Below are 23669 nucleotides of genomic sequence, written 5' to 3'. Positions count from 1 at the left end.
AATTAATCGTGGCGAAGTTGTCAACCATCGGATTTCTCTTTCATTTATTTAATGCTATCCCTTTTGCCCTCGACGTGTCAATGTTGGTAAAATTATTACATGGCAATACCATTTCGGTTTATTTTACAAATCCGTAAAGGAAACTGTGAGCTAAAGCCCTTATGTTATTTTGATTTAGCAACATTAATTAGTGTTGCTATTTTAAAAAAAATAAGTCAAGTAGTAGAAAAAAAATGAGTCCCAACCATATAATATATAAATAACAAACCGAAAAACATTTAAAATATTTAATTTTTCGGTCGTTACAAGGTAGCAAAATAAAAAAATGTACTAAAATTTAAAATATTCATACATAAAAAATAACTCAAACGAACTCATGTTGAAAAGTCAAGTAAATAGAATCTGGCCAGTGTAAATTATCACGAGCAATGTTTGCAAACCTTGTTTTTAGCAACCGTAAAAATAGCCCCGACAAGTCAAGAAATCTCTATACTTATATGAAAAAATACATTGAAGTAAATTCTTTCGCTCATTCACTTTTCTTATAATGATTCAAATGTCAAAAATGACGAAGTTTTCAGTGTCCATAATTAAAACATTCAAAAACATTACAAATTTTACCATTTATTCTATTTTGAATAAAAGTATAAAAAAAATGTTTATAACAGTATCACCTTCATTAATTCCATTAATTAACAGGATTACCACTGTTGAAAAAAATTGTGACAGAAGGGCTACTATGAAACTCGCTAATCGAACTTCGTATCGCATCGTCACTTTCATTAAATGACATAAGCGTCAGCGAGATGGCAACATACGAAGTTCAAGTTTTGCACTTCGTGATATAGGGCCAGGTTTTATTTTCGTAAAAATGTGGATTGCCAGTCCTATATTTTTCAGATTTGCCGCTATTTTCCATTGCCAACCTTACGCTGGCCACTCTATTTAGAATTTAGCAGATTTCATCAATTACTACTCTTGCAACTCTGTGATGAGATCTGTCAGACACGTCAAATCAAAACGTCAATATCATTTCTACACGTCAACGCGAGTAAATAAAGTGTTAGCATTTTTCGCTAGTAAAATAGATTATTTAATTAATAAGTTCACCAAAGTATGGTCCACGCAACAATGGAAGGAGCGCTATTTGTAAGTACTAATCATAATTACTGTAATATCTATAAAACTTGATTAAAAGCACGCCGTGTTTCACGAGATAATTTCAGCATGTTTTCATCATTTTATTGGGCTTTGAAGCAATTTCTTACCATTCACGTATTCAATTGGGTACGTAGCTCTCAATAAATACTATTGTTACCAGCTTAATAATTATGTTGTTGTTTTCTTGTTGGCATTGTACCTAATATCCATTGTGTTGTTATTTAAGCCTAAATATGTTATTCTTAGAGGAAATTGTATGTGAATTGTATGAGTGTGTGAATTCATACATGGTTCTGACAGAATATCAGAATAGCAGCAATGCCGCAAGACATAGGTACTGAGTTGGCAACATTTTGTGGCTGTGCTGTGATAACTCAATTCATGTACTGAGGTTATACAGTTTTCTTTTCTATACTTAAGTATTAAAATCAGTGGAGTAGAAAAGAGCAGAGTTACTACTTACCAGTTAACCTTTGCTATGCGTTTAGATGTGGATCTGCATCAAATTTAAGGCTATCTTTTTGTATTTTTATTAAAATCTGCGGAATTTGTGTTTGTAGTGTATTGAAAAAATCTAAATATAAATGTGTTATAATAGTTTTAACCCACCATTTTCTAAAATATCAAAAAGTGTGAAATAAAACAATAAATTAAAAAAATAAAAATAACCTGACTTCTTTAAAAAATACCTACTAAAAAGAAGAAAACAAGTCTTATGGGCTAGAACTCTGTTTAGTAGCTAACTTAAAGTTCAACAGTCGGGACCCATTTAAATCGTGACCAGCTCAAAAATCCTAAGTACCTAATGGGTCCCGACTGTTGAACTTTAAGTTAGCTACTAAGCAGAGTTCTAGCCCACTAGTTTTCTTCTTTTTAGTAGGTATTTTTTGAGGCAGTTGGGTATTTATTTTTTAATTTTATTGTTTTTTAATCTAATATTTTATCGAGGCTTTAGTACCGAATGTGACTATGTCAGCCTCATGGGGAGCCTCAGATATATACACCACACTACAGATATTACACTCTCCCTTGCACTGAAACCACATCTCTGGATGCAGAGGCCTGTCTAATGAACCTGTAAATCAGCATTGCTTCTTCTGAAAGCAGATTTTTATTTATTTTCATTTTTTTAATTCCAGGAACCCACCCTGTACATTGTGAAAGGCATGTGCATCCTAGACAACGAGGGCAACAGGATCCTGGCCAAGTATTATGATAAGAACACGCTGCCCACAACCAAGGAACAGAAGGCCTTCGAGAAGAACCTGTTTAATAAGACGCACAGGTACAAACACAAATTGTTTATTTGCGTATTGCGTATCACTCTGTATTTATAATATTTCCAGCACAATCCGACTGCTGCGGATTAAAAGGCTCTGGATGTTGTTTAAGACATGTGGCAACAGGCAGAGATAGGGGTACGAACTGTGGTAGATTGCCAGCTATTGAGGTGAAGATTGAGTAACACCCACACGTTAGACAAAATATTAAACTATTTTTATTTATTTTATGTCACTGGGACTCGTCGGTATTCATCGTTTTAATAAAGATTCAAATAAGAAAGAGAAAAAAAACTTATCTTTTGAGTTTGAGTATGAGTAAAGCTAAATACAAAGAGGAGTAAGACAGGGAGACCCCCTGTCACCAAAACTGTTTTCAGCAGTCCTCCAAGAGGTCTTTCGTAAGCTTGAGTGGGATCAACTTGGCCTTAACATTAATGGAGAAATGCTCTCACACCTCAGATTTGCGGATGACATAGTGATATTTGCCACCTCAGCATCAGACCTACAAAAAATGTTGGAAGATTTAGACAAAGCAAGTAGAGAGGTTGGCCTCACAATGAACATCCAAAAAACTAAAGCAATGACAAACAGCGACTCACAGGCAACAATTGAAGTAAACAAAAGTATGATAAAATTTGAATCAGAATACCTGTACTTAGGGCAAATTATCTCTACCCAAGATTTGACAGGTAAAGAAATTGATAGAAGGTTAGGTAATGCATGGAAAACTTACTGGTCATTCAAAGAAATCATGAAAAACAAGAAAAGATTAAACGTAAACTTTTTAATGTATGTATACTACCGATAATCACCTATGGCTGTCAAACTTGGGCACTAACAAAAGCACATTTAAAAAAACTGGAAATAGGCCAAAGAGCCATGGAGAGAAGTATGATGCACAAGAGACGTATAGACAAAATAAGAAATGAAGAATTACGAACCAAAACAGGGTTGATAGATGTGACTCATAAAATTAAAAAAGCTAAATGGAAGTGGGCCGGGCAAGTCATGCGAGGTCCAGATAAATGGAGCAAACTTGTAACCGCATGGTATCCAAGAGATGGGAAAAGGAACAAGGGTAGGCAATTTCGTCGCTGGGAAGACGAAATAGCTGGAGCGGCTGGCAGAACATGGGCGAGAGTAGCTGCATGCGAGAGGGATTGGAGACTGCTGGGGGAGGCCTTTGCCAACAGGCACACAGATGCTGAAGACTGAATGGGGAAAAAAAATATGTATTACGATTTAAATATTTTGTATGTTTGCATTTGAATAAAGAGGCTTAATAAATAAATAATAATAAATAAAATGAGTAAAGCTAGAAACACACTCACGGCGGAGGCGGAGCGATGCGGCGCGGCGCGACGGTACCGGTTTTAATATTCGAGCTAACGTGAAAGATGCCACACAGAATACCGCGCCACGCTTATTTCCCGCGCGGTGTCTGTGTGCCCTCTTTCATGTTACGATACAATACAATACATAACTCTTTATTGCACACCAACACATAGTAAGCAACGCATGTTAACTTCAATTATTACAACCGGTACCGCCTCCGCCTCCGCTGTGAGTGTGTTTAGCTTAAGAACTTGTTCACACTAGCGTTTTTGCCGGCGGTTTCTCGTCGGAGCGGGAACGCGGCGAGCACGCCGCCTGTGTGCCGCCGCGGTGCCGTCGCGTGGATGCGGCGATCAAAACTAATTTCAGCGTCCACGCGGCGGCACACTGGCGGCAAATAATCGCGATGATATCGCAGCGTGCACGTCGCGGTCTCGCTCCGCCGGTACAAACGCTAGTGTGAACAAGCTCTAAAGTATGAAACATGTTAACAATGATTCCAGAGCCAATGCGGAGATCATCATGCTGGAAGGTCTGACCTGCGTGTACAAAAGCAATGTTGACCTGTTCTTTTACGTCATGGGCAGTTCACATGAAAATGAGGTGATTATTTGTTGCTCCATCATTATAGCGCAGTCAATTAACCCATTCATTGACGAGTGTCAGATCACGTACTTTGTAGACAGACGCCCAACTACCATCGAAGTATAAAAAAAAATGTTTGCAATCCTGGTATGCTAACGGACAACAGCTGGACAGTCTAAAAATTAAATATAGGCATTATACATTATACATTGACCATATGATATTCTGTTCAGAATATTATACCATGAAATCTTCATTAGAAATTGACGCTCATGGGCGTCAATGGCACTGAATGGCTCAAGCGAACAAAAGGGGTCAACCTCGAAATGAGAGATAAGCTATAAATTCGTATACAACCTCATTTTGCTATCTCAAAAGTCGCAAAAAATTTCTCGTCTGCATCGTAAGTTATTAAAGATCACAAAAATCAGTTTTTCGGCGATTATGTCAGTTGGATTCTTTAGCTCCAGGAATGTTAACATTTATTATCAGAACTAGCTTTTGCCCGCGGCTTCGTCCGCGTGGAATTCGGTTATCGGGCGCTGTTTCCTCGGAAACTGTGCATTTTTCCGGGATAAAAAGTACCATGTAATTTTCTGACCCATAAACTATCTATGTGAAAAATCACGTCGATCCGTCGCTCTGTTTCGACGTGAGACGGACAAACATACAAAAACACACACTTTCACATATAAAATATTAGTATGGATTGTAGAGCATAAAACTTGTGACAAATTTTGTTTTAAATTTTTTTCACAAGCACAACAAGTTTTAAGATATACAAGATATTATTTGTGCAAGTTAACAATATAAGCATCTGAGTTAAACTAATTTTACATATAGTATTTGAAACTATTATAATTATTTTCAGCTGATACTGCTGTCAGTACTGAACGCCCTCTACGAGTCGGTAAGCATCCTGCTGCGTCGGAACGTGGAGCGGCGGGTGTTGCTGGACAACTTGGATGCTGTAATGCTGGCCTTTGATGAGATCTGCGACGGCGGGTTAGTGCTTTTAGATAGTCGTTCGTTTTGTTTTCATTTACAGTTTTCTTAAAAGGAGGGTTTTAGACATAATTAGACATAACTTTATTCGATATCAAAAGGTACACTGACCTTTGATGAACCATACTACTAGATTCAAGATCCCATACAAAATCAAAGCGAAAAAGTGGCCGTGTTGCTTATGTCATAGACAGTCTTATACTCATAGCTATATATCTGTTTACCTTCTAAATTAATTTAAAATATATACCTTAAGTCTAAGCAACAAAGATTCAAATAATAGTAATTGTATATAATACTTACGACGTATCGTCATAAGACAAGCAAAAACGTTCGATTAACAAAAGAACATTCATCTTTCAAAAAGATGTCATTCTATTTTAGGAAAGGGTAATAATGGAGTCGCAATTATTATAAGACAGACAGTTTTTTATTTCACAGAAATATAACACAAAAAAATTACATATACAAATATTGTCATGAAACGAAATGTTCTTATAGATACTTAACTGAATTAAGTTAACTAATTAGAAAATGGGTGATTGACAACACTTCAAAAACCTGCTTTCAAATGAAAAACACCATATTCAAATCGGTTCACCCGTTTAAGAGCTACGTACGGTGTCACAGACAGACACACAGACACACATTGCGGTCAAACTTATAACACCCCCCTTTTTGCGTCAGGGGTTAAAAAGACAACATAAATGTTTTACCAGATTTGACGTCATCGATTCGGTTAATTCTGTGCACTGTATTTTGTTTGTTTCACGAGAATCTGCAATTAACGGCAATATTATAAATATCATACGGCTTGAACTTGAAGCTTTACGTCTTCTTTAATAATATAGCTTCACTTCACCTCGCCACACTTAATCTTATATTATTTTAAACATTTATGTAACTTTACCTGCAATTTTGGAATCGCCATTTTCCGTAATCTACGCCTTTGGCTATTTCCAACTATGTCAAATTTATCAAAATGAATCGAACATACAGTCGAATTTTTGTGCGGTCTGTAAAGTTCTTCTTCTCTTTCTCTCGCGACAATAGATGTCCATTCCGCACAGCGAAAAGGATCACTAGGAAATCTACAAAAAAAATAAAATTATTTTAAAATGAGAACTACTCTACGAATTTTTTGTTCCAGAAACACCGATTATTGGCAAGATGGTTGGCCAAACAATAAATTATTGATTTTTAAATGTAAACTGCCATTTTTACGTACTTTAAATAAAATACTGACTTGTACTTACCTAAAGAAGGATATTCCTTCAGAAACCCTAGTGTTACGGTGGCTGTTTCCGCAATTTATAAATGAACATTGTGGCATTTTAACACGTCCGCACTTTGGCTCTGGTTGACGCGTACTGTCAGAAATAAGAGCACAAATTTATTTTGTGCTCTTATTTCTCTGGCCGTTTTCAGAGCTGTGACCTTGAATCTAGTAGTATGGTTCATCAAAGACACTGACTCTTAAAATAAGCTTTTGGTAAAAATTGCATTTTTAATACAAGCTTTTTTTGCTGACTGTTTTGTGGACTACTTGGACTGTCACCCAAACTACATTTGCATACTAAATTTCAAGTCGATGCCATTAAACGTTGATGAGTTCCGTGCTGCGGAGACGATCCTGGCCTTCGAAAATCCGAAAATCGTTACATATTTGAATATCGAAAGTTAAAATACCTACGGGTAAAATGTCGATGTTCAAAATATCGAAAATTAAAATATCGACTGTATCGAAATGTCGAAAATTAAAATAACGAAAGTTTATATTGTCAAATGGTTAAATAACCTACGTTCAATTTATCTACAAAAGTGACATCGAAAGATATAAATATCGTAGTCCAAAATATCGAAATACAGAGTATCGAATATCCTATGTATGAACTATCACGTGACAGGGTCGACGAGCTCCGCTTCGTGGAGCTCCTATTTCCGCTCAGTTGAGGCGCTTCGCGAATTGACGCAATATTAACCTTACCTAACCTATTGAACATGAATTACCAAAAATATTTGGTTCGGTTAGGTTAGAACTGTGACCACAACAACGCACGAGCCGAGCAAATAAAGGTTGACTGGCAGAGATCCCTGCAGGGATAAGTCCGCCTTTGTACTTAACACAACTTTTATTTATGTAACCTTTTTGTTTTTCCTTTTTGTACAATAAAGAGTAGAAACAAACAAACAAACAAACAAATGCTAAAAATTACTAGATTATGTAAAATAAATGCTATTAAGAGAAAGGAGCAAAAAAAAGCAGATTTGTATGTACGATATTTTAATTTTCGACATTCAAATATGTCGACATTTACAACTTAGGTATAGTGGCTATCGATATTTTTACTCATTCGATATTTTAATCAATCGACATTTCAATCTTAGACATTTTGACCATAGGTATAACAACTTTCGATATTGTGATACAATTGATATTTTAATTTTCGATATTTTGAACATTGACATTTTAACCGTAGGTATTTTAATTTTCGATATTCAAATATGTAACCACCAAAATGTCACTACCAGCTTATTGTATTGTCAGGCAACTTAAATAAGTATGCCAAATTTTAAGACAATCCGACGACTAGAAGTGTTCAAATTTAACTTGCAAGATTTCACACGCACGCACATACTTAGATACATACATTGCAAGTTAAATAAAAGCTTTTAATAATGTACAAATTACAGAAACATTTGATGATGTCGGAAAAAAACTTGACTCAGCTTTGTGCTGCAGAAAGTTTAGTTTTGAGGTTGATAGGTTTGAAAACATAACGGGGGAGGATGTCGTATAACGAAACCATTCTCACAGTCAAAATACCACAAACGGGACTGATCACGCTAACACACACGAGTAATAAAAAAAAAATGAATACTTGTCTTGTTTTTGTATGATTTTTTTAAACATTGTCTGAATAAACACTTATTTCGTATCTCTATTGACGTGAAAGATCTAACATATACGAAATCTACATATTTGGGTTCGTCTTTGACGTCTCGAAAAACTGGTCGAGGGTTTTCATTTGAAACTAATTAACACAAAAGTTATGGCCAGGAAACCAGTTTTTTGGCCTAAAATTGTTCAACTTTGATGTCAAATATCTCGCAAACAATGAACTTTGAAGTAAATATGGGATACAATATTGCTTAAAGGTGTTCTTGTTAATATAATAAGCTACAAAAAACATTAGAAAACTAAGGAATTCAGATCGAAGGTCATTGGGGCATGGGATCCTCTTAAGGGCCTACGCTAGGTGACGTGGTTTGCGCGTGCGACGGACTTTACCCGCACCTGGCCCCTAGAGGTGGAACACAACAGAAACTCCAATCAATGAACTAAAATAATTTCCTTGCTCACCCGCGACCTTACACAGACACAGACACAGTTGTGAGTCTAACAACTGGTAGCATGGTGTACGGTTGTGTCACTCTGAAGATGAGCTCTGGTTGAGTTCGAAACGCGTCAGTGTAGTGTGGTGATAGATGGGTTTGTGTGATTTGTGTGTGTTCTTACAGTGTGGAGGTGGAGGAACTGCATGAACACGCATATTTTGCATAAGCTTAGCTATCGTAAGCTCGCGGGTGAGCAAGGAAATTATTTTAGTTCATTGATATGGACCTCCTCAAAGTAACGACTGATTCTATAAATTATTTAGAAACTCCAATATTCAAAAAAACCTTTTTTTTTTTTCAGTGTGATCCTAGACGCGGATCCTATGTCTATAGTGGGCAGAGCAGCGCTCCGCACAGAAGACGTACCTATAGGCGAACAGACAGTCGCACAGGTAATGGCACATGTGAAAACTCTGTTCAGATAACTATGCTGTGGCCTAACCTATTCTAACAAGCTGTCATTTCTTTTTTCTATTTTTTATTTCATTTTTCGAATGTAGTAAATTATTAAAGCGAAAAATTTCATGTCATGCGACCGGGGTAACCATAGATTATTTAATAGGGTAATACCATATATTCTAATGTTTTGCCGATAAGTTCATATTTATTTTGATTTCTCAATAAGCTTACTGAAGTCATGGCCTACCAACCCCTACAAGCTATATTTAATACTAAAAAACAGCAAAAGATGGCACTACCCTTAACATTTCTAAATTATAAAATGTGAATAAGCCGAATTAAGTAGAAATATTGAGATTAAAATAAAGACTAGCATATTTTATAAACACAACCTCACATCAACCTTAATTCAATCCTTAATTTGAAGATAAGAAACACCATAAATAATTAATTGAGAATACGAAAGTACAGGCTACACGTGGCTACATTTCAGCTATGAGGCTTTCGTAGTGTTTTGCAATTGTGGCGCTAGATGACGAATAATCGTAATGCGCTTGCTGGGCTTGCCCCGCGCTTGCAAACATTCGTCGAAACTATTTGAGAGAAACATGCCATTCTCTTCTAACGACGTAAATAAGACAGAGACATCATGCGTATTTCTACTCGTCTAGGCTCAGTTGATGATCTTGTTGGTTGTTGTCAGTGTACCGTATCCTTAGTGTCTCACTAGATGGCAATACGTATCGTGTTATTTATGTCCTCACTGGTGCCATCTATTGGAAAATCGAAGGAAAGAAAGCCAGTTGAAATAGCCAGTTGCTTGTACTAGGTGGTGGTGTCTGTTATATGTTATATAATATTATATTATCTACTTTGTGCTGAAGTTAATTGAGAAAAAAAGATAAATACGAACTTATCCGACAAATCCGATGGGAAACTTTATTCACTGGTTCTGTATACATTGAAGGGTAGAAATTAAAATTATTGATGACATTTCTATTTGACGACGTCACTTGCATTTATTAGTAATACGTCATCATTCCAAGCGGGTGCATCGCGTTGCGAAAAATAAGTTTTAACCTTTTAACCGCTAATACGTTTTCATTCGTACGTGCCCGTATCGCCACCTACACTAATATTAATTTTTGTCTTATAATTCAGACAATGGCGGTTAAAGGGTTAAATAAGTTTTTCTTGTTCTTTATTTTTTTATGATTACTAATTCAGTAGTATTTTTTCAAGTATTAACACTAAGATAATGCTCTTTTTTTGCTTCACTAGATTTTAATTTTCGCATTTTACTAAAATTAATCATTAGATTAGTAATTAGCAAAAGAATTTAACTGTTTACGTTTACCTTTAATATGATTGGATTTTTTTTTATAAAGTCCCGCGACTATATAAAATTTGGTTTACGACCAGACAAAAAAAATTTTCTCAATTCAGTTGTATACTGTTCTCTTATCCAGGTTACATTAGAACTTTATGAACCGTTTTGAAAAAATCCTTTTTGTTTGTGAAAATATATTTACCGTTTGGTCCCATTGAAATAAGAAAAAAAATGCGCCATAAAAAAACCGTTTAAATAAAAAAATAATAACACGATATTTTTGCTCACTATACTACATGTTGCATTGTCATCTAATATACATAACCGTAGCAAAGTTTCAAGTCAGTTCAACCATAGCAAGTGGATGAAATTCAATTTGCAAAATATTATGAAAAACTTACATTGCATACATACGTACGAGTAGATTATTATGCGAACTTTGCAAATGAAATAAAAGTTAAAAGGTTTCTTAAGCTTGCTCCTGTAGGACGATACCAAGTTTTGATGTAGGTACGTAGATGATGGTATTATTAAATAATGTAAATAATAACCTTTTTATTATATCTACCAGATTCGAAATAGTGTACGTGTAACCTATTTTATGTCATTGTTTGAAGAAATAACCTCAAGTAAATTATTATAGTGTTATGTTTCTGTTCTACTAAAATTCCTTATGTAGCTCTCTTTTTTTTATCCTTTTCTACCTCAAAAGGGCTTTTTTTATTTGTAATGTGTTATAAATATAATAACGATATTAGAGGCATTCGATTTTATTTCAATTGTTGTTTCTATATTGTAAGCAAGGAAAAATAAATACATTTTAATATGTTATTTCCCATGATATATTCAAGCTAATTTTGGTATGGAAAAAACAATTACCAAAAATTTATCTTCATACATTTGAGCTCCAAAATTCAAAGTAGCTTAAAAAATATTTTACTTTTCAGATCAATCTAGAACTACAAGTGATCACACTAATATGGTTTCAGAAAATATACTGGCCGCTTAAGGCAAAAGGCGTGTCTCAAAGAGTGTTATTTATACCATTATGTAGTTTAATACATACTGGAATAGGTATAACACAAGTGTTTTTTTTTAGATACCGTTTTCGCCTTCAGAGGGCAGTATAGTACCGATTCCGAGATTTCATTTAGTCAGTTGAGAGTACTTTTATGATTAATTTTATACTTTCTGGCACCCTGTGCCATCCCACCGAAAGACAGCATGAGCAAGCTTCTCACATGGACTGAGGACCTCGTGAAGGTCGTAGAAGTCGATGCGGGGGATAAGTCCAGTCTTTTTGACGTTTGAGGGAGGCCATTGTCCACTGAATATGATGGTGATGATGATGATGATGATGATGCATGTGGTGGAGGTGCTGGGATGGTTAGAGCTAACATTGGAATTATTTTCGGGTGCCTCGTCTTAGCAATAACAACTAACAGTTTGTTTTTTTATCCTAACAATGATTTATTATAATTATTATCTATGTATTATTATTATAAAAGCAGGCTGTTATTACCCGTTTCAGGTGCTCTACAACATAATGAATAATAATTATTAAGATCCACGGAATGGCTTCTTAAACGCTTTTTTGTAATAGTTATTTTATTATAATATACATTTGGTTGCTTATTTATTTTTTCTTTTAACATCCCTTTTTCTTTAGTAGATTTTTGTTAATTAGTAACATTATATATACACCATCAACTCCATCGCCACAGAGCTAATTATAAAAGGAATAGAAATGTCCGTATATGGCTGGTAAGTAGAGTAGCCGATGGATCTTATCGGCGCTGTAGCCGACAGTTGGCTTCGGCTAAGTTCGGGTGCATTCGGGGAACTTTCGTTTCGGTCCGCTAGACAGTAGTAGTGCCACTCATCATGTTTTCGTTTTTTGACAAGTTACTTTTGTTTACGCTTTAGTGATCTACTTGCTAAATCAACTCACGTGTTTCATATCAAAAAACGACAAAATTGTAAAATAATCTACTTAACACGGTATTTGACAACTCCTGAATTTGCCATGTCTTATATATTATTATAAAAATATAGATTTACAGACAGTGTTTAGCGAAGAGAAAACTTAAATCGGTTGGAAATTGGATTTATAATGTTTTTTTGAACAATCTATATACCTGTCTCTTTCTCAAACGCTTTACTCTATGCAGCAAGTATGGCGCTTCTTGCGGGTGACGTCACATGCTAGTATCTGGGGGCACGGGAGTGCCCCCGCCAAGATGAGCCAAGCGAAGCGCAAGGGCACTACCTACCTTTTCTCGAAGCTCTTCGTCGTATTTTTTAACCTTCTTAACTATTGGGTTCGGATTATACCAGATAAACAAAATTTTCGGGATATGATGTCAGTGATTGACTTATTAAAACTATAAAGTTTCAATTGCATAGCTCTTATACTTAAGATTTTATTGATATCTAAAGTACCCCGATTTCGTCACTGACTCACTGATGATCATCAATATTCTTAAGGTTCTTCCTGAAGTCCTAGAAAGCTGAAATTTGGTATGTAAGCTAGTAATAGTATACAAACAACGAAAAAATCTTAAAACTTGAAACTTTTACCCTCCCAACCCCTTAAACTAGGGGGTGAAAATTTATATGAGGCTAAATCGCCGAGTGTTCGGCAAAGTGGTACCTACTCGAAATTTTTACTGTATTGAGCCATGTAAGAGTTGAGTGTTAAATATGTTATTTTTGTGAGGTACAGTTAGGCTTTATGTTTTTGTTGACACTGTAGCTTTATTTTCAATAACATCAGATAAAAAATGGTCCATTTTTTATTTTGTTGTCGGTTTTTTTTTTCATTTTGAATTCCTCATTTTATACAACATTTTCAGTTTAGTTACGAAATTACCATACATTTTGTGAAACTCAATGGAAAAATTTGTAGGACATAGTGTGAAATTGGGCTTACCATAGTCAGAATAAGCAAGTTTACCAATTCACCAAATTGCATTGAAATCTGAGAAAAAAAAATATCGACATCAAAATAAAAAGTGGCCCAAATATGGTTATTAATTAAAATCAAAATATTGAAAATATAAATAAGATCTTTATAATAAAATAATATAATCGATCAGGTCTTTATTGTGAGAAATTAAGCAAGTTTTTGTTTTAATCAAGAGTTAAATTAAATTGATTAAATAACATTTAAAAAAATCAAAATGAATCATATTTCTAGTTTCTACTTAGGAATCAATTATGCCGAATATTCGGTTCGGTGAAACCCATATTCGGCCCATCTCTAATTATTTGTTTAGTTCGAGCAACATGGCCCAAACAATAAATAACTTACAGAGTAACATACATTATAATAAACCAAATCAAAATGAATTAGGTGGCATCTGGTAACTAAGTCCCTGGCGTTGTATTCGTCAGTTCAGTGTGGCATCGAGAGCTTCGAGTCATAAATATATTATGATGATGATGCTGTTAAAGTATGACCCCTTTTCGACCCGAAAAGACTAACAATAATTACATGAGGGTGTGAATTATCAGATCGTACATTTATTGTCGCTCATTCCGGGTCCACGATTACAAATCGTACATTAACCGCACCCGATGATGATGAAATATGCGTGATTATATGGATATTGTATGGCACTGTACAGTCACTAGCAAATTTTTGACATAACAAACAATATCTGATGTGAATGTGACTCTATTTCTTGGGCCGGTAAGAAGAGTCAGATATTTTTGCACCCTCCGCTGTGGCAGATATTAATGCAGGTGATTACTAGAATGAACTATGTATTTCCATCTCTTTCTGCTTTTAGTACAAGTAGTAGAAACTGCTGAACGCCAACCGAATCAAACTAAGAATTGAAATTAAGTGAGTGAGATAGCAAAAGGAAACGGAATATGAGCGAACCATGCATAGACACTATACGTACAGCCACCTGTATTAATATCTGCCACAGCGGAGCGTGCAAAACTATCTGACGCGTCCTACCGACTCTGGAAATAGAGTCGTATCAGATATTTATGCACGGTTTGTGTCAGATATTGGTGCTGGTGTGGTGACTTTTTTTTTATTCGACTAGATGGCAAACGAGCAAGTGGGTCTCCTGATGGTAAGAGATCACCACCGCCCACAGACACCTGCAACACCAGGGGTATTGCAGATGCGTTGCCAACCTAGAGGCCTAAGATGGGACACCTCAAGTGCCAGTAATTTTACGAAAACACGATAGTGCAAAGCACTGCTGCTTCACGGCAAGATTAGCAAGCAAGATGGTGGTAGCAATCACAAGCACAAGGTCCTACCACCTGCACCTGACTGTTATTAATGTAGGTAGTAAATGAACTAATAGATCCAACTAGTACATTTTACGATTGAACTAGTTTGAAACGATTCTTTTATACGAGTACTTACTTCGTTTGTTTTAGCATTAGAAAAAGGAAAAGGGTGAGAAAAGTGGGATGTTTAGTTTATAGAGATGGTTCTTAGCTAATTTTCATTAAAATTGGTTCAACCGTTTTTGAGATATTGAACTTTGAAATGACAAAATATTAAATGATATTGTAAGGGATAACTTACGTCTTAAATCGAGTTTAGCTCGACGGGTCGGGCGAGCAGAGCGGTGGCGCGCAGCATGTCAGCGGATGGCGCGCAGCGAGGCGCTCACGGGTCGCGCGCGCAGTGCGCGTGTTGCGGCAGCCGCCGAGTCGCGTTGCTCCTAGGAAGAAGGGCTACGAATCAGCCCGAAACATGTCGAGCTAAACTCGATTTAACGTCTCACGATAGTATCATGTTCAAAATTTTAAATGACAATTTCGGGGATTTTTCAACTTTTCTATGTTGTTTATTATTTTATGAATTTAACAAAAAAAATGTCTGCCTTTATACATAGAAGATTAGCGACAGACTGAATTTTATCTATATCCAATAAACGAAGTTAATCTTTATAGCGTCTAGATAATGTCAGTTCAAATCCCCTGTCATTATTAATTAGGATTGTTGGCCACTTGCTGTGTAAATTTAATGAGGGCTATCGTTTTTTGTCTTTCTAGATGGCGCCACTGTTGCGTGAGGTTTTAAGTGTGGCTTTCAAATTCTGTTATTACGGGCGTGAAAACAAAGTTATGATTAAAATTATATTGAATACACCTTAAAACCGTACCATAAAAATATCGAGCAACCACAGTGTTGCGTAGTCCCGTTTTGTTCGGAAAAAAGGGAGGACAAAAGTTTCCGCAAGACAAAACTGTCTCAAAACACAGACATTAATTGCCCCGTAACGCATAACTCCCATAACATCCCATCCCATAAGTGTGTACAATAAATAAATAAATAAATAAAATAAATAATTAATTTCAGGTATTGCAAAATATTCACAAAATTATTCTAATTATAAATAAACCCGCGTAGCTCACCCAAAAACTCGAGATTTGACATTTCCGAGACCTCACGCTACACTAGCGCCTCTGGCGGCGAATTCATACGCGATAGCAGCCCTCATTTCGATTTAGTCGCTAAAGTTGATTTAAGTTTATAATTTAAAACTTTTACTACATTTTGAATCTGATATTAATTTCTTGTGTTGTGAATAAATAAAAGTCCTTCATTTCATTATTTTGTGAATTTTAGTTTTCGAGATATCACAATTTTAATAAATTGATTTCAATTTGACTTATTTAAAGTATTTAAAAACGGAAATTATCAATTTTGTATTATAAGCACTATTTATTAAAAATAACTCGTCTATAGATATATATAAATAAACGAAAAAAATATTTAAAAATCACAAAGTTCTGAGGCAACAAACGAAAGGTAAGGCTCTGGTGTGGGACGCAACGTGTGTCGACACTTTCGCGCAGTCCCACATTCAGGCAACCCACTCACAAGCCGGGGCTGCAGCTGACCAGGCCCAAGTTCTCAAGCGCCGCAAATACTCTTCTCTCTTAAAGACTATGAGTTGCGGCGCTCGCAGTGGAGACAATGGGTCCCTGTCGCTGACATGAAGGCTTCATGGGAGCCATGTCGTCCGGCTGATAGAGTCCTCAGGAGACCCAGAGCTGGCGCTTACCTCTCCCAGCGAATTTCTCTAACTGTACAGAGAGGTAATGCCGCCAGTGTGTTGGGGTCTATGCCGCAGGAGGGCCTCCTAGATGGTGTTTTTTTATAGTTAGGTATATTATGTTGTTTTTTATTAATTTTGTTTCCTATCATATTATTGTATCTTGTGTTGTGTATAATCTTCTTTAATAAAGATGCAGCTATGTCATTATCTTACAAACGAAAAAAAATGTTCATGTTTATGTCAGTTAAAAATTAATATATTTTTTCCATTTTCATTCGCAGGTGATACAGTCGGCGAAGGAACAACTGAAATGGTCGCTGTTGAAATGAAAAACGAAAATCATTATAATAATATAATTTTATTCTAACAATGTAAGTTCCATAATTACTATAAATAAATTATATTTACAAAACAGTGATGATTTTTAATTACATTTCACTTTGCCTAAATTGCTTGAAGACAATCTCTTAAAGTGCCCACAAAATAGCCAAATAAAACTCCCAACATGCTTCGTCGCACCATCGACTCTGTCGCATAAATACAACTTTCGACGCTTTGGACTTCGGTCCTCAGGCATACCTAATATCTGGCTAGCTGGAAAACTACTCTAATGTAGCACTCTTTGTTGTAGGCAGATACAGACTGACCAATAGACTGACACTATTACTAGCGTCATGTTAAAAAGAAGTTAATAAAAAGGTACCTAGTTTATTCTATTCGCGCTGTCATCGTTCATCCACCATTACTTTGTAGATCAGATGATAAGCAAGTATATGTATATTTTTAAATCTTGTTATGCCATTCTGTGTTGTGGATGAATAAAGTCATTTCTATTCTATTCTATTACCTCCATTATGTCGTTTTAACAGCAAAACCTACTAGACAATGGCAAACTTGGTCTCTTTTCTAAAAAAACAAACAACAAACAAATAGATAGTTAGGTACATGTGCTAGCGTGGAGCCGTGTAGTGAATATTTTCGTGAAGCAAATCGTAAAGTAAGAGAAATGAGAGCGAGAATCTAAGCATGGTCCATGCAAATCAAAAATTAACTAGCACGAACCAAGCATAAGATTTTTGACAGCAGGGCTACTATGAAACTCGAAGTTCTTTTCGTATCGTCCCTCTCGCTCTCGTATTAAATAGTATAAGTGTCAGAGAGACCGCATGACACGAACTTCGAGTTTCGTAGTAGCCCTGCAGTTCTCTGAAACGGAACGTACCTAAGCCGTTTTGACGTGAATAAAGGGACCACAAATTAAATAGTCCACGTTTGAGCTACATGCGAAGGTCATTACGCTGCTATGATATTATTGCATTAGCGTTTCAAAATCAACTTTTTGTTTTTAATACGCAAGTTGGCTACGTTCCGTTCCTTTACAGAGCTCTGTCAAAATACTACGTTTAGCTTGGTGCCAGTTTCCTTATTATTTTTGCTTTCTGCGTTTGTACCTACCTAAAAGAACCTTACTACAATGAGATAAAGAGTAAAATAAGTAAAAGTGAGACTTATCAAAACGTCACGATCATTATCATCTCTCATCTCACTCAAATCCAAATCCGACAGATTGTAAGAATTCCAGCTGGTCACAACATAGGTTTTTAGTGTTTTTCATATTTACCGGTAAACAAACAATTTAAATTAAACAATGGCCCGTAACATCGTGAAATTAGGAGCCCTAGAGGCACCTAAAACTGCGTTCTTGCTCTGCGACATCCAAGAAACTTTCAGGCCGCACGTTAAACATTTTGGCGAAGTTGTTAAAGTGGCGAATAAAATGGTAAGCATCGATAACAGGTGATTGTTATGTAAGAGACAACGTATTTTAGTTGCTTTTTAACATATTTATACTCGAAAGTGAAAATGCATGAACGGAATGTTAAAAGTAAGGAATTAAAAGTAAAAGTGGTAATAGAAAGATGAGTCGGCGGTTCGTTTTCTTGGATTCATTTTTCAATTAATTGAATGTTATAATGACTTATCAGAAGACAAGTATAAAGTACCTGTTTTATTAGCTAAAACGGGAAATCACCTGGAGTGTTCAAAGCGTTAACAAAAATAAGCATATAAAGCCTGCACACACAACACAACCCATTGTGTCCGTGGGTCAATCAACTTCTTCTTGTTTGTTATTCTGTCCTGTGTAAAAGATAACATTAACAATACACAGACAGATATTACACTGTGCACTGAAACCACGTCTCTGGATGCAAAGACCAATGAATCTGTAAATTCGCGTCGCTTCTTCTAAAGCGGTCGACTGAAGAACACAAAAACTCTCACTTTAAAAAAATATATGTTATTATATATCCTACTAATGTGCTTAAGAGATAGTCCATAGAATAGGCTTGTAATATCGCACATGTATTTCAAAAAACTTAAGAGGTGTCAGCTGGGGTTTGAACCCACAATCCTTTTAGCCGAACCACTGGGCCACCATGGATTATAACTAACAAAAGGCTTGTAACTATAATAAAAATGTAGTCTTGATGAATTTTAACAACAAAAAACATAGAAAATCATGGTGGTTATAAATATTTGTCCAGGGGATGTAACCATGGCAACGAAGTACAGGAAAAGTTGATCAACCCTCCATTTAATTTACCAACGGATCTAACCATTCCAGATGGAAGCAGCAAAGCATTTCAAGATACCAGTGTATGTGTCAGAGCAGTACCCCAAAGGGCTCGGCCACACAACCAAAGACATCAACGTGGCTGATGCAGCCCTGGTATATGAGAAGACAAAATTCTCCATGTATACTCCGGAACTCCAAGAAAAACTGAAGAAAGATGTGCCCGAGCTGAAATCTGTTGTGCTTTTTGGAATAGAGGTGAGATATCTTAGGTAATATTATAAAACTATTGGTTGCCCACATCTTATTTTACAATGGATTTGTTAACACATACAAACTTTCGCATTTCTTATATTAGTAGGATTGATAATATGCCAAATAATTGCACATTCAATATTATATATTTGTTTGTCTATTCCAGGCCCATGTGTGCATAGAGCAGACTGTCATAGACTTGCTGAATGAAGACATCTCTGTACATGTGTTGGCTGACGGAGTCTCATCCAGGTCCTTGATGGATAGAGGGCTAGCGTTACAGGTAAATATTGTAAACTCCCATTCCATACTGGGCCTGTGTGGGAACTACAGCCCAAGCGCTCTTATTCTGAGAGGAGGCCTGTTCCCAGCAGTGGGACATATATAGGCTGAGATGATTCTAGACGTGGAGGGAGAAAAGTCCTCAAGTGGCGACCATAAACTGGAAGACGAAGCGTTGGCCCCCACTAGGTGGACTGACATCATGAGAGTTGCGGGCAACCGATGCAAGTGGCGAGTTGTTGCTCATTGTGGTATTCTAAGGGAGAGGCCTTTGTTCAGTGGTACGTCTTCCGGCTGATGATGATGATTCTAAACTACTTAAAGCCACTGGCTTCATACCCATAGAACTCATGGAAATATGTAAGGAGCCATCAGTAAAGTATGTCACACCAATTTCAACCATTTTTAATATATTTCGATCATTCATATTTGAACTGAAAATAATTTTAGTTTTAAAAAAAACCTAAAACCTAAAGGTCTTGTTTTGTAATCGAACATTTGCACATCTGTAAAATAATCAAATTTAGCTTTTCGGCAACCTAGCCACCGATATCCAATCTTAAACACTCGCAGCCCAAGGTGCAATAAATCATCCACACTAACCCACATCTTCTCTTGCAGCGCATGCAATCCATAGGCTCTTTCATAACTACATCAGAAAATGTACTCTTCAAACTAATGAAGGACAAGAACCATCCTGCCTTCAAGCATATATCGAAACTTAATAAGGAACCAACTGTCGATACGCTGGGCTATACACTGTCAAAACTATAGAGTCTATAGTATAGAATATCTAAATACCGTGTTGCCTAAAGATCACAGCTCATTACAGCCACCCGGCACCCGACCAGCACCGCATCTCCTCGAGCGGTTAGTATTCTTCATATGGATATGTATGGGCATGCGCTCACTACATAAACTCCTTAGCGTCACCGGACCGCCTCACTCGCGAGGTTGCCACGCGCGGGCGGGGCGGGTGGACCATTCGTGGACCACCTGTCGACAACGAGTGGACGTCGAAAGTCGAGGCGGTGCTGGTCGGGTGCCGGGTGGCTCTAATGAGAGACCTTTAAGGTGCTTTTAAACTTGAGAATCCACTTGTAATGAGCATTCTAGCGAATGTTACATAACAGAATAAACAGCAGCATTTAGCGAGCGTTCTAGCGAGAGTTCTAGTTAGCATTCAAGCGAAAGGACGGTAAAGCTTCGACCTTTTTGTCGAGTAGGTATCTGTCCGACCTCGTCCTGAATAATAAAAATTTTGACGAGCATTTATTTGCTAGTGTGTTTCCTAGAATGATCGTGTAAGTTGGACTCGCGCACGAAGGGTTCCGTACCATTATTTATACAACATTAGACATTAGCAAAAAAACACGTTTGATGTGTGGAAGCTCCACTTAAATATTTATTTTATTTTGTTTTTAGTATTTTTTGTTATGGTGGCAACAGAAATACTTAATCTGTGTTTCAACTGTCTAGCTGTCACGGTTCATGAGATACAGACTGGTGACAGACGGACGGACGGACAGCGGAGTCTTAGTAATAGGGTCCCGTTTTTACCCTTTGGGTACGGAACCCTAAAAAGGCGAAACGTCGATATTCTGTTACAAGTGAATGCTCTAGTTTATCAGTATCTTAAAGTTATGTTTGTCTCAAACTTTCCATCACTATCTAACGTGTTATGATTTCTGTATTTTTCTATATTTCTAATAAAACTTTTGTCGAATGAACTGTTTTATTATTTTCCAGCGTTTCCAAACCATCGGCTGTTTCGTGGGTACATCGGAGAACGTCCTGTTCAAGCTATTGAAGGACAAAAACAATCCCGCATTTAAACAAATTTCCAAATTGAACGTCACTCCGACACCGGACGAATTTGGCGCCAAAACTCTTGAAAATAAACTTCATTAGAAACAACCAGTACCACAGATAATAGTACAAAGCTGTTCTCTCACGAAGGCGCGCCCCTCCACAGCTAATTATCAATGTGCACGAGTAAACCTCGTACTTACACGTTGTCTTAGTCTCAGTGTGCGTGACTGACGGTACGCTTGCGACTGAGGACACGTCCGAGCTACGCACACATAGACTTGTCGTACAGATACGTTTACAACTACAATTGTAAAATATGGAGCGGCGCGCCTTCGTGAGTGAACAGATCTGTATAGTTCAGGGAAATGAATTGCTATTGGCTTCGAAAGAAGACTTGCTTTTGTTTGATGTTGACAAAGACCTTAGTGAAGATTACAGGGGGTCAATTCATATTTCCTGCGTATATACTAATATAGACGGGCCAAATTGTTTATTAATTGAACTAGCTTTTGCCTGCGGCTTCGCCCGCAAGCTATGCAGTTTTCCGGGATAAAAAGTAGCCTATGTCACTCACTGGCTCATAAACTATTTCTATGCCAAACACGTCGATCCGTCGCTTCGTTTCGACGTGAAAAACGGACAAACATACAAACACACACTTTCGCATTTATAATATTAGTATGGATTAAGTTCTGGCGCTTCGCCGGCCGTTGTCTTGGCGCGCTCGCTTTGCTCGCTCGCTCGGCTCGCGCGTTGCTCGCAATTGTACTTAACACTCCCTCTATTCGCTCGTCGTCGTACCTAATTTTCAAAAACCTAAATTGACAGTAGTCCAGCCCTTGATCAAGGTAGAGCGAGATTGTCTACACTTCCGCGGCTCTCTAAAGACGCCATCGCCATTTTATTTTGCACTGGAAAATGGCGGCCGTTGCCATTTGGCGGCTGGAGCGACAGCTAACGTAACGTAACGTATTTAGATAGTTATTGGAATATTTGTTACTTCCTATCTGTGCTTCCTATTGATTATGTCGACCAGATGGCCTAGTGGTTAGAGAACCTGACTACAAAGCTTGAGGTCCCGGGTTCGATTCCCGTGTCGGGGCAGATATTTGTATGAAAAATACGAATCTTTGTTCTCGGGTCTTGGGTGTTTAATATGTATTTAAGTATGTATCTTTCTATATAATTATATTTATCCGTTGCTTAGTGCCCATAACACAAGCTTTGCTAAGCTTACTTTGGGACTAGGTCAATTGGTGTGAATTGTCCCTTGATATTTATTTATTTTATTTATTTATGTCAGTTAAATATGAAATATATGTTTCTTGTTCTTATTCCTCTTGCTCTAACCTAGGGCCGGCACTGGGCGATTAACTAAAGCAAGAAATGGGAGAATGGGACAATAATAGAAGATTCTCGTAGAAATATGTCAGTTTTAGTTCCCAGGCACAGTGGGGTGCTTTAAATCTACAATATAAAGAAGCCTGTCTTTTGTGTGTCATAGCATATACAGTATATATTTTCTTATATATAGATTTTAGGACTTCAACTTAGGGTTGTCACTAACTCCACTTTGGCATTCAGGGTTTGTGCAATTAAATTTTATTTAAGCAGAAATGTATTTAATAATCATTGGGCTGTTTTGTAAAGATATTATATTTTAATTCATAGTCATGTAACTTACATTGTTATAATAAAGCTGTATGTATAATGTTGCTCGTTTTTTATTTTGATAGTATAAGCTGATTGCTTTGCCGAGAATCTGTTCTTAAATATTGTCAGGTTTTTGCTGTATTTTTTCAAACGACCGGATTGCCAGTTGTTAGAGCAAAGCTGGCTAGCCCAGATAAAAGTGGAGCGAGATAGACTACACCGCCTTCTCGCCTCTCAAAAGGCACCATAATTTTATTTTGCACCTGGAAACTGTAAAATGGCCTGTTGCCATGTGCTTAAAGCGACCGCTACTTTTACTCTCGCGCTGCTGCTGTCTCATACCAGAGTTAAAAACTGAACCCTTACTGGATCGCTTTGCCATCCGTCCGTCAAGACCCTTTTTGGTGCCAACGGAACCCTATTACTGAGACTCCACTGTCTGTCTGTCTGTCTGTCTGTCCGTCCGTCTGTCACTGCCAGAAAATAGAATAAAATAAATGCCGGTGAAATTACTGGCACTTGAGGTATCCCATCTTAGGCATCTAGGTTGGCAA

General features: G+C 36.9%; 2 protein-coding genes across 4 annotated transcripts; both read left to right on the top strand.

Annotated features, from left to right (window-relative positions):
• Positions 1-1004: 1004 nt before the first annotated feature.
• On the top strand, positions 1005-16952 carry zetaCOP (COPI coat complex subunit zeta). 2 transcript variants are annotated; one of them, XM_074108758.1, is made up of 6 exons: positions 1005-1149; positions 2301-2446; positions 4283-4382; positions 5236-5369; positions 9070-9160; positions 12029-12132. In XM_074108758.1, exons 1-6 carry the CDS (start codon positions 1117-1119, stop codon positions 12059-12061), a joined length of 537 nt encoding a protein of 178 aa, XP_073964859.1. In that variant the 5' UTR covers positions 1005-1116; the 3' UTR covers positions 12062-12132. The 2 variants fall into 2 exon arrangements, with proteins under 2 accessions (XP_073964859.1, XP_073964858.1); XM_074108757.1 differs by lacking the exon at positions 12029-12132 and adding an exon at positions 16820-16952 and having other exon boundaries at positions 1006-1149.
• Positions 16953-18086: 1134 nt separating this feature from the next.
• On the top strand, positions 18087-23177 carry LOC141443453 (isochorismatase domain-containing protein 1-like). Of its 2 annotated transcripts, none has more exons than XM_074108756.1 (4): positions 18087-18318; positions 19165-19371; positions 19535-19651; positions 20272-21376. In XM_074108756.1, the coding sequence occupies exons 1-4, from the start codon at positions 18187-18189 to the stop codon at positions 20422-20424; spliced, it is 609 nt and encodes a 202-aa protein (XP_073964857.1). In that variant the 5' UTR covers positions 18087-18186; the 3' UTR covers positions 20425-21376. The 2 variants fall into 2 exon arrangements, with proteins under 2 accessions (XP_073964857.1, XP_073964855.1); XM_074108754.1 differs by lacking the exon at positions 20272-21376 and adding an exon at positions 21400-23177 and having other exon boundaries at positions 18092-18318.
• The last annotated feature ends 492 nt before the right edge of the window (positions 23178-23669 follow it).

Source organism: Choristoneura fumiferana, chromosome 27, assembly GCF_025370935.1.
Source record: "Choristoneura fumiferana chromosome 27, NRCan_CFum_1, whole genome shotgun sequence".
Lineage (NCBI taxonomy): Eukaryota > Metazoa > Arthropoda > Insecta > Lepidoptera > Tortricidae > Choristoneura > Choristoneura fumiferana.
The sequence above is the reverse complement of the archived record's forward strand: the minus strand, read 5'-3'. Positions and strand labels throughout refer to the sequence as shown.

Coding starts and splice junctions, on each gene's coding strand:
- zetaCOP (XM_074108757.1), top strand. CDS start 1,117: ATGGTCCACGCAACAATGGAAGGAGCGCTATTT. Junction 2,447..4,282: donor CTGTTTAATAAGACGCACAG/GTACAAACACAA, acceptor CAATGATTCCAG/AGCCAATGCGGAGATCATCA. Junction 9,161..16,819: donor GCGAACAGACAGTCGCACAG/GTAATGGCACAT, acceptor TTTCATTCGCAG/GTGATACAGTCGGCGAAGGA.
- LOC141443453 (XM_074108754.1), top strand. CDS start 18,187: ATGGCCCGTAACATCGTGAAATTAGGAGCCCTAGAGGCACCTAAAACT. Junction 19,372..19,534: donor TTGTGCTTTTTGGAATAGAG/GTGAGATATCTT, acceptor TGTCTATTCCAG/GCCCATGTGTGCATAGAGCA. Junction 19,652..21,399: donor ATAGAGGGCTAGCGTTACAG/GTAAATATTGTA, acceptor ATTATTTTCCAG/CGTTTCCAAACCATCGGCTG.